The sequence below is a fragment of the Garra rufa genome, chromosome 11 (assembly GCF_049309525.1).
Source record: "Garra rufa chromosome 11, GarRuf1.0, whole genome shotgun sequence".
Lineage (NCBI taxonomy): Eukaryota > Metazoa > Chordata > Actinopteri > Cypriniformes > Cyprinidae > Garra > Garra rufa.
In genome coordinates, this window is record NC_133371.1 from 49,714,084 (window position 1) to 49,725,672 (window position 11,589).

Consider the following 11,589-nt stretch of genomic DNA (forward strand, 5'->3'; position numbering starts at 1 on the left):
TTTGGTAAAAAACAACCTGATATTTTATAGGACAAATTTTTTACAGTACACTGAGTAAAACTGTACTGTAATGAATTCACTGTGTGTGTGTGTGTGTGTGTGTGTGTTTCCAGAAGTCACATTAGTGGACTGTAATATCAAAGTGTTTCTGATCAGCACTGCCATTTGCTGAATGTAATATCAGTTGATTGGTCAAATATGTTTAGATGAACATTCAACGCTGTTTAACAGTATCATATTTTTTCCTCTAGGATCAATAAAATGCTTTGATATATTTGCAGCATGTAGGAGTACTGTACACAAACAAAACAAGCACATGAAGTGCATAATTTCAGCTGAACTGTTCTTTAGATATTCACATCGCCTGTTATTTACACACAAGACCAAACGGTTGCAGTTCAATACTAAGCGTTAATTAAATTATATTTTAACAGTTGATGTGTCAAAACACTCTTGCATGTCTCTGTATGTTGTAGATGAAGCGATTTGTGTTTGCATGTGAAATGGAGTTCGCAGGAGGGAATCTGCCAGTATGAGCCGCTGCTCGGCGTCAAACTCCACTCCAGACCGCAGCCTGAGGGAGAAGATCAGCAAAACGAATTCTGTCTTTAAAAAAGCTATCTTACAAACAGCAGCACTGCGATCCAGCCAATTTCTGCATGTTGATTTGATAAGCGTCCTCTGGGTCTCGCTGCACGACTGAGGGCTTCCCATGTGTGACTTCATAAAATTTGCCTCTTACAAATAAAGCTTTGATCTCCTGTAAGTAATACAGATTTAACCGAATATTTCAAGCTATATTAGCGACACAGTAATAGTTCCTGCCATTTTGCTTGTTGTAAATTTGCAGTTAAGGAGAGGAGATGCCCACTCAGTCATCGGTCTCTGAGCGTTAAAGAAGCAAAAACCTGTTAAAACCTGCTCTGTAATGGATTAAACGCAGCATGTTTTTACCTGCTGTGTAATTGGTGTATTAAAATGTCAAGTGACTTCACCAAATGTAATATCGCCTCATCAGCTCACTAGATATAAACTTCACGGATTGATTGTTGTGTGTTGCGAGGCGCGATTACCAGAAACGTGTATTTAATGAAATCTTTTTAAATTCAAGTGCTTCAGTGCAAGATCTTTCACGTCCTTCTGCCTAACCAATGAAAAACGTTTTTCTAGAGAACATACAACCAGGTTTTTTTTTAATGAAAAGTTTTTTTCTGTATTTAAAACAGACATATATCACTGCAAAGAAAATGTTGAATAGGATGAGCCATATAAGATTCTGGCGAGCAAAAGCATAAGTTGCTGGGATTGATCAGAGGCTGTTAAAGTGCGCACACACACACACACACACACACACACACACACACACACACACACACACACACACACACACACACACACACACACACACACACACACACACACACACACACATCCAGTATCCAGTGCTTGAGTGTGTCTTGTGCCGGGCTGCATTGATTTAATGCATTACTCAAACTGCTGGAGAGAGAGAGCAGAGGTAGAGAGTCTCTCCTGACTGCATTAGGAGCCTCCAGCCTTTGTGATTCCTTTTGATCAAATCTCTGTGAGAGACGCGTGTCATGCCCTCTTCCAGCCAGCTGTGAGGGGACTGGCCCGCCACCCAGTGGGGGAGGTGTGTGTGAGTGTGTGTGTGTGTGTGTGTGTGTGAGAGAGAGAGAGAGATCTCCTAAGGTGAGAGGCAGAGAGTTCGACGGGTAGGAGGGTCTCATTCCACTCCCCAGCGCCCAGTTCCAGCACACACTCATCCTGGACACGCTCACACACTCACAGGGGCCTGCGGACGAGCGCAGCGATTGTCGATTGCAGGAGAAAGTGTGTGTTGTGTGGGTGAGTGTGACTGAACTGTGAGTGATGGATCTCTCGCAGTAGAAGGTAGAACTTGTACAGACAGGAGCTGGAATGGGAAACTGCTCGGAAACACTGGAAACTTCAGTCTGATCAAAATGTCTGAGGTAAGAAGTTTAGTTTGTGTTTAAGTCTTTCTTAGAAAAATTAAATAAGAACAAAAGAGGATTGTGAGTTATGTGCAGACGCAGTTACGGTAAGAAAACTACGCTTTTTAAAAGCTTGCTTATTTTGTGAGCTGTTCCTTAGTGTGTGTGTGTGTGTGTGTTTATTGGTATACAGGACATAAACAAGCTCAACTGTGCATAAAATATGAATCTATGTATAAAGAGTCTTTTTTCATTAATAAAGCATTTTGCTAGCAAGATCTTTTGGGAGAAACTTTATTGTGCTCTTCAAATGGGTGTGATGTGTCTTCAAAAGTGTGTAAGTGTTTGTTCCTCGTCCGCTGGAATGTAATTCAAGACAGGAGTAATTCTTTGCCTTGATGTTTGTGTGTGGAATGCTTGTTTAATCTGAAGACCAGTGTTAAAGATTCATTCATTGTGGACAATCACTGAAACATTTTTGTTAATGAGACAACAGGGGTCAAATTGTTATTTTTCCTCAGTTGTAAGAGATCCTGTCTTTGTGCTAATGGTGACGAGTTAGTGTCCCAAAGTGGGACTAAGACCCCGTTTCTGGGCGGGCAAACACAGTTAATGGCCTTGGGGCGTGAAAGCTTTGTGTGTGTGTGTGTGTGTGTGTGTGTGTGTGTGCGTGCTGACTTCATTAAGCTCTTGTTGATCTGTCACTGTTGTTTGCTGCTACAGGCCTGTTTTGTAAGAACTGACAGTAAAACCCTTTCTGTAAGAGATTTCTCTAACTGCTGTGCTTGTTTTCAACGTATGCTGCTGATTTTCTCTCTTGTTGTATACATCTTAATTCCACGCTTTTGAGGTCCCAGTAGAACGACTAACTTGTACGGTTTGTCAAACTAATATTTGTCTGATACTGTGTGATATTCTCGGTTAAATGATCAGTCACGGTTTTACTTGTAACTTTTGGTGTCAATGTTCACAAATTTTACATCGAAATGAAAAAGAATTGATTAAATAATCAATCAATAAATAAAGAGTACATGAATGCATTTTATATTATACAATTGTTATGATTTTTAAGAAATATAATTATTTTTAAAATATTAAAATAATATTCTGTATCATTGCTGCCGTGTGTTTCACGATGCAGTCGCACCGTCAGCCATAAAGGTGTATTATCACACTGTTGGTGAAAACACAAATCAGCATGTTTGTATCAAATGCCATATATTACAAACATTCTCATATGTATTTAATAAAGAGGAATTTAATGAAAACAGTAATGACAGAGCTGATGACCAGTACATAAGCCAGCATTAGTCAACGTTTTAAATGTATTCAGAAACTGATCGCTCCAGAAGTTTTTGTGACATAACCTAATGCATCAAATCATTATATTTTGAAAGATGTTTTGTGCTTTCCAGTCACTCTCATGATGTAAATATGTACAGGACATTGGGAGGGTTTACATTGGTACATTGGGTGCATTTTCAGTGATCGCTCTCTCTTTCTTTGTGTGTGTAAGTGCGGCTGTCTTTCATAGTTACAGTTTGAGGAAAAATAGTTATGATGTGGTTTTATTGACGGCTGTCATCTTGTGTTATCACTGTACAGAAGTGAGCTGTTGATTTATGCTAAAGTGTCAATGATTAATATGAAATGACACAACCTTGGCGTATGTTTTGTTCATAGAAATACTTTATATTATTTTTTTGTTATATATGTATATACAGTGAGGTCCATTCTAAAACTCCAGGAAAAATGCTTACATTTCTGTTTCTTTATTTAGTCTCTGATTTAATACAAAATCATCATTAATTCATTATCATCATAACAGTGAACAGCTGAATTAAAAACTGAACATGGATTTGAAAATGAGTCTATATCCGGTGTCTTTCTGTTGTTTTAATGACAGCGGCGCTGGAGCTATTATAATCTATGAAAAACTGATGATCACGTTTATTCTCCAGCATGAGAAAAAAGAGCATCTTCAGCCTAATGTAAATACAGTCTCTCTATATACTGTAGATGCGTGCATATACACACACAAACACACATACACTTTCACACAAACATATATACAAGTGAACGTATGAAACTCTACATGTTGGATAGAGGACGGGCTGTTTGTGATAATTGTGTGGACTGTATTAAAGCTTAGTAACATTATTATTGTGCATTTGTCAGGCTATTTGCTGCACGGTGGTGAACTGCAACTGTGACAGTTTCAAACCTGGTAAACTGAGGCGGCGTCTCTGTGAGCACTGCAGGCACGGCTGGGTCGCCCATGGTGAGCTTCACATTCTGAACAATATTACATTTCACACAAACATTCACACAACTTCAGAGCACATTTATCACTCTTGATTGTTGTCATTCTTCTTGATTGTTCTGTCATTTTGACTCTGTCTCTTCTTCTCTTGCATGGCACTTTAAAGGAATATTCTGGGTTCAATTCAAATTAAGCTTAATCAGTTAATACTGTTGATGTCTTTACCTTTCCTTAGAAAAATCCACTGAGGCACTTACAATAGAAATGAGTGGGGCAAATTTGTAAATGTTTAAGTACTATAGTAACAATGTGAATGTTAAGATAATTTTATTGTGAGGAAAAATGCTTACCAACATTTCATGTGTAGATTTATATCCAATTTTACAAACTGGTTTCCGTGACAATGTCATGCATAAAGCTCAATTAATACATTTTTAACAGAATAATTGAAAAGTCCGGATTGCTTTTATAAAATTATAAGCATCACAATTCTGCTTAAAAGGCCTCAAAAACTTTAAACACATTAATTTCCATGGTGTATACCTCCTTGTAACGTTTTTGTGGTGTTCTTTAAAGAAAATGAGGAACAAGCCAGAAAAAATGTTTTATTTGTTGATAATCAACATTTTGCCACAAATGCTGATGACTGAGCTTAACTTGTACTTATTGTTAAATATTTGTTTAATTGGCATATTTAAATAATAACAATAATAATAAAGAAATCTGTTAATTCTAAATGATTCTATATTAATATTGCCCTACTGACATTAAAACTATGTGGGGTCATTTAGAAATTGGTGGTCAGTTTAGAGTCCCAGGATTTTTTTATGTAATTGTTTGTTTGTAGATTGTAATCATTAACAATATTGTCTGTAATTTCTTATCCACAAAAGCAAATATATAAAAGCATACTTTTATTACGATGCTTATGCAAGATGAAGAATTCTTCTAAAATGTACAAAAATGCACACATAAAGCCCCCCCTTAAAAAAACAACAACAACAACAAAAAAGAGTTTCAGACACATTCAGATGTGAATGACAGAAATGCTCTCATGAAACATATAGAGATGCTTATAGCATACGCGTGTAGAGATGATTTCTGCATGTAAACCGGTGTCTGTTTTGCTGAATTGCAGCTCTGAGTAAGCTGAAGGTTCATCACATGTACCAAGGAAGCCAGGTGGAGATCGTTCACTCCAATGTGGTATTTGATATCTGTAGTCTGATGCTTTACGGGACGCAGGCGATTCCAGTGCGTCTCAAGATTCTGCTGGACCGACTTTTCAGCGTCCTTAAGCAGGAGGAGGTTATTCAGATCCTAAATGCACTGGACTGGACTCTTCAGGACTACATCCGCGGTTACGTCCTGCAGGTGAGCTGCTGCCGATCTGATCCGTTCACTCACACCCACTTGCAGAAAAACACACTTCAATTGGAGATGGATAATTACAGTTTTGTCACACTTTTTCTTAAAAATCCAGTGGCACGCCACAGAGATTTCTTCGGTCTATTTGCTTATCAAGTATTCAGGTGCTTGAATTAAATCCATGGTAGTTTCTCTAGTGGAGAATGTAAAGTTAAAGCCTCTTCAGACCTCCAGATGAATGCTGTATGATGAAATATTTATTCTGGTTACAACATGAAGCTGCTGCATGACTTTCAAAGCCTGCTGGCACTCAAGAGTAATTACAGGCGGACTGAAAGACTTGCCCGACTCCCCTCTGATCTCTCCCCTCCCCTCCTACTTCGACAGGGAAACCCGCATCATCTAAATGAAGAAAAATTACGCTCCAGAATGAATCGCTCTGCTGCAGTAATTAGACCTCTCAAGTCCACATGCATTAGATGTATGGATGACTTGTTATTTAGTAACTGTCAATCTGTCACAAGTTATGGAGTATTTTAGGGCCCATATGTAGAACATTTGTTAGTTTAGAATTCATAACGCAAATTATATTCCTTGTGTGTGTGTGTCTAGGATGTGGCCGGCAAGGTACTGGACCGCTGGGCCATAATGACCTTTGAAGAAGAGATCGTTACGCTGCAGCAATTCCTGCGCTTCGGAGAGACCAAGTCCATCGTGGAGCTCATGGCCCTGCAGGATAAGGAGGGACAGGCCGTCGTAGTGCCAACCACAAGGACCAATTCTGACATCCGCAGCTTCATCGAAAACAGTACGCAGCGTTCTGTGCGACTGCCGGCTAAAACGGAAGCACCCGGGTGCAGTAACGGACACCATTTTGAAACACTAGTGAACAGTATGGCCCTCATGCTGCCACTACAACTGCTGAATTCAGTTCCGGCACCGCTGTTGAGCTCCAGTACCGATTCTAGCCACCAGGAGGCACAGATGAGACACGAGACATCAGATGTGAGCCTTGACGGCGCCGCTCCGTTCGACACCGGGTCCGTGAGAGCTGAGGTGCTGTTGGACCCCGAATCTCCAAAGATAGAGTCGGAAGAGTTTAACTTGAGCGGAAACTCCTCTCCCTCCACGCCTTGCACGCCCTCCATCACGTCTGAAATCACACACATGTCTCCTGAGAACAAGTTGCGGTGTGCAGAGAAGAGCGGATCCTTGAAGAAGGGCCGTGTGTTCTGCAGCGCCTGCGAGAAGACCTTCTACGATAAAGGCACGCTGAAGATACACTATAATGCCGTTCATCTGAAGATCAAACACAAGTGCACCATCGAGGGCTGCAACATGGTCTTCAGCTCCTTACGCAGTCGGAACAGGCACAGTGCTAATCCGAACCCACGACTGCACATGCCAATGAACCGCAATAATCGTGACAAGGACCTGCGGGGCGGTCTGAGCCCGAGGCAGGAGGACGAAGACGAGGGTGAGAAGAGAGACTTTGCTGCCATCCCAGAGAGCAGGACCATCTCAAGTTTCATCATCCGCAACTCAGAGCCCAAACTTCACGGCTCTTTATCCAGCATGAGCCAGAGCGGCATTCTCTTTCCCAATCTAAAGACCGTGCAGCCCGTGCTTCCCTTTTACCGGAGCCTGGTGACCCCAGCCGAGCTGGCTCATACGCCGGGCAACCTGCCCTCTCTCCCGCTTCTGTCTTCCTCAGTGCCCATCAGCACCAGTCACATGCAGACCGGCTCAGACCCCGTGCCCAAGAAGAAGTCTAGAAAGTCCAGCATGCCCATCAAAATCGAGAAGGACGAGCTGGTGCAGGAGGGCGTTTCCGAGGAGGAGACTCCGCCCCTCAGCCCCTATACAGACACAGAAAAGTGCGACGTCAGCGGCATGGGGCGCGAACCTGTGGACTGTGACGTTCGGACAGGCCCCAACTCACACGACACAGAATGGGACAAACTGAATCAGGAGGACAGCCGTATCGTCTCGCCATCATCTCCTTCTCTCTTTTGTGCTAAACAGAACGATGAGAAAGAAAGGGAGTCCTCAAAATGTGAAGAACCGGCGTGCAGTTCGCGGCCAGACCAGCCCTGCAGCCACCGACCGGCCCGTTTCACACACGGCAGTGAAAACTGTGCAGACGGCTGCAGTGACCCAGAGACCATATGTCCAGATGATAAAGAAGAGCAGGCGCACCCATGTGAGATATGCAGTAAGATGTTCAAAAACCCATACAGTGTCAAAATGCATTATCGAAACGTGCACTTAAAGGAGATGCACATGTGCACTGTGGATGGCTGCAATGCTGCTTTTCCGTCCCGTCGCAGCAGAGACAGGTAAGACAGTTAAGCTTGAGGGAAATGAATGTGTGGGGGAATATGTTAAACCAGGGGGTTATTTAAAAGCACATGACAGTGTTTGTGTTGTTGTATTAGAACTAAGAGTTTGAGGATTGCTTTTGTACATGCAAAAAGTTAAAAACAAAAGCATGTTGGTTTTCTTTTCAAACATTTTTGCTTTCAATTCTCTAGACACAGTGCAAACCTGAATCTGCACCACAGGCTGTTGACCAAAGATCATTCAGGAACATCTTCTCTCCGCAGAGAGCATCCAGACCTTCCTTACAAAGAGCCCCTCAGCCAGATGTCTGTCATCCTCAAAGAGAGTCACCGTACAGGCCTCGTCTTCCCCATGAGTAAATCGCTGGAGAGAGCGTCTGAGCCAGCAGAGGGCACTCTGGAAAATGAAGCGGTACTGGACCTGAGCACCAGAGGAAGCGCCCATTCGTCCTGGGACTCAGACGTGGGCAGCGAGGAAGGGCTCCCTCTAGAGGACAGTGACGAGAGCTGCGACGGGCTGAGCGTCGGAGCGTCCGCGTCTCCACCTTGCCTCAGTCAGCAGACGAACGGCTCAACGCCCATCACCTGCCATCTCTGTCAAAAAGTTTACAGCAACAAAGGCACATTCAGGGCTCATTACAAAACGGTGCACCTTCGCCTTCTTCACAAGTGCAAAGTCCCAGGGTGTGACACTACTTTCTCCTCTGTTCGGAGTCGCAACAGACACAGTCAAAATCCAAATCTACACCGTAACCTTGCGATGAATGCCTCCCTTAATCAAGAGTAAGGCACACACTCAGAGCCATATTCTCTTAAATATACATAGTCAAAGATTTACCCCTAACCATTTGGGTTCAAAAGCACTCCACTTTTTGTACTGCACAATCGAGCACAACTGGAAGGACACAATCATATTTATAATAAACCTGATGTCGTTTACCTTTTTGATGTTAAGATATGTTTTTCATCTCTAATGTAATATCTACTTGACAAACGTTCCTTATATTTATTGATTTTTAAGAGCAGGACAGAAAGACAGATGCCTAAAAAATGACTGAAGAAATGACAGAGCAAAAGATTGAAGAGACAGAGAGTCTCTCCAACACATGAGACACATGAGAAAGCACATACAGAATCCTTTTAATCACCTTAAGAGATCCTTAAAACAATCAGTGCTGTTATACAGTATGTTAAGTCCCTAATTCTTCATCCAAAGCCACATAATAATCATGTCTTGTTTTCCTTCTCTGCACTTGTTCATTGAGGGGACATATCCCTCCTCAGCATGAGACAGAGACAGAACAGAGTCTACAGCAGATGAGATAGCGACTGTTAGAAAGAGCGAGTGAGCACTACCTAGGAGCATGAGCCGTTTGAAGGTGCTGGACTCACGTTATCATGTGCTGCAGTGAATTTTCTGGTAGTATCTTTGTGTTTGCTTGCTGTTCAGATTTGTTTTATTACAAAAGATTCAGTGAAGTTGATAGATTGTGTTGCTGTTTCAATCAATATGCTCTTTCAAGAGGCTGTTGTGTTCCTGTTGAGTAAGTTATTGTGTGTACGTTTTATTTTTAGGGGCCAAGCACCCGCAGTGTTTGTTCATTTTCCAAATCTTCTTGTATCGTGGGAGTCTGTGACATCCCTAGACCAAATATTAGGTTTCGTCATATAAACTTTATTGCGCCAAACAGTCCAATCTTCGCTTTTCTTTTGCTTGTAACTGTTCAAGCACGCAGCTTAGTAACAATTTTTTTGTGATAACGTTCACGCACTTTGTCTGTCTTCCTGTTGTGAAGTCTGTCTCATCGTCTTAGTTATTTAATTTTGAATCCTTCTCGTCTCAGTCATTTTTACATTTGTCACATTAAATAACGCTGTCCTACTGAATGGACTTGTAACTGCCGCTGTCGTGCTTGGCCCCTGCATTGCTGCTTGCAGCTATATTGCTATAGTTGTTATTCTTGTGGAAACCAAAGATTCTTATTCCAGGACGGTGTAAAGCAGCATGAACAACAGAAGCGTCAGACGATACACATTGAGAATGCTGTAACACACACATATGAAAGATTCAGTTTTGTAACACATTCATTTTCATCAGTTTATTGCGATGTCGCTCGATAGTGAGTTACAGTATTTTAATACAGTCAAAGGATTGTACCGGTGAGGGCTTAGGCTGAGGACAGCAGATGAGGACATGCTGTTGTTCATAAAGCCGTCTGTGAATCAGAGCTGAACCAATCGAGTCTTACACTGGTAGAGCAACGAGGCTCCCACAAGCACACACAAACCTGTGGACATTTATTCCTTTAACTTTGTTTTAGTGTAAAATCTTTTGTAACCTGCCCCCCTCCCCACCACCAGAAATGTATGCTGAAATGTGATGAGAAGGGTTATCAGGATTATAATACCAATCTAACCCACAATCATTTATTTGTGTTCTATACAATCATTTTTGTCTGTGTTAATAAACAGCTATTTAAAAATATCAGTAAATGTTTAGTTTCATACATGAACATAGTCAACATATAGTTTTGTTTTGTTTGTATATTCGTCATTTGCACAGCTTGCACTGGGTTCACTCAGATTTGAAATACCTGTAGGCTCAGATTACAGAACATGAACAACAGTCAATAAAATTAAGTATAAAAATGAAGTATACCTATGACATAGAACATAGAATCATCTCTAGACACTCTCATTTCAGAAGTTCATTAATGTGTATTTTGAATGTAGCTCTCAGCATTATGACTGTGATCGTGGATCATGAGCAACAATTTCTGTTGAAATGTGTTCTCAGCACAAAAGTTACATCAGGTAAAGTTGTCACATGTTTTAAATGTTATAAAAGTAACCCTAACTGATTCATTACAGTATTTTTGACCAAAACATTCACAATCTTCTAGCACTTGTGTAACTGATGTATATGCATGCATGATGAAATAATTTACATAATAATTTTGTCATTTTTTATATTTTGTTTATTTTTAGTTTTTAATTTTTAAGTCTGAATTCTGTTTATATATATATATATATATATATATATATATATATATATATATATATATACACACATACACACACACACACACACACACACACACACACACACACACACACACACACACACACACACACACACACACACACACACACACACAGTAGTCAACATTTGAAGTGGCTCAAAAAAGTTGTCCTGAGACAAGAACGGCTATTATTTTAGTTTTAGGACAACTTTTGACTACTGTATATCTTTAGCTTTTACCATAGACATTTACGAAATGACACTTTCGTTTGTAGTGATCTGGCGGCATCTTGTGGATTGTTGTCACAATGGACTTTTTGGTTTGGTTGTTTGAACAGTGGTTCCTAATCCACACAAGAGACAGCATGAGTTTATGGATTATGGTCTGGAGAAATCTTTCCTAGAATTACAAAATTATTACTTCTGCCAAAGCACTGAAATATTTATTAATATTTATAAAACTAGATTATAAATCTAATCCACTAACCCTAATCTAAATATTCGAGTTGTTTCCATTCATGGCTCAAAGGATGGATAGCATACCCTTTCCCTTGTGTATGTTTTAAATGGCAACATGTACTTGTTGGTTAGCATAAACTAATAAAACTTCATTGCCACTAT

At 40.8% G+C, this 11,589-nt stretch overlaps 1 protein-coding gene across 1 annotated transcript; it reads left to right on the forward strand.

Annotated features, from left to right (window-relative positions):
• Positions 1-1,548: 1,548 nt before the first annotated feature.
• On the forward strand, positions 1,549-10,431 carry bnc1 (basonuclin zinc finger protein 1). Its single transcript, XM_073850401.1, has 5 exons — positions 1,549-1,991; positions 4,152-4,254; positions 5,375-5,610; positions 6,217-7,943; positions 8,139-10,431. Exons 1-5 carry the CDS (start codon positions 1,983-1,985, stop codon positions 8,731-8,733), a joined length of 2,670 nt encoding a protein of 889 aa, XP_073706502.1. The 5' UTR covers positions 1,549-1,982; the 3' UTR covers positions 8,734-10,431.
• Positions 10,432-11,589: the final 1,158 nt, after the last annotated feature.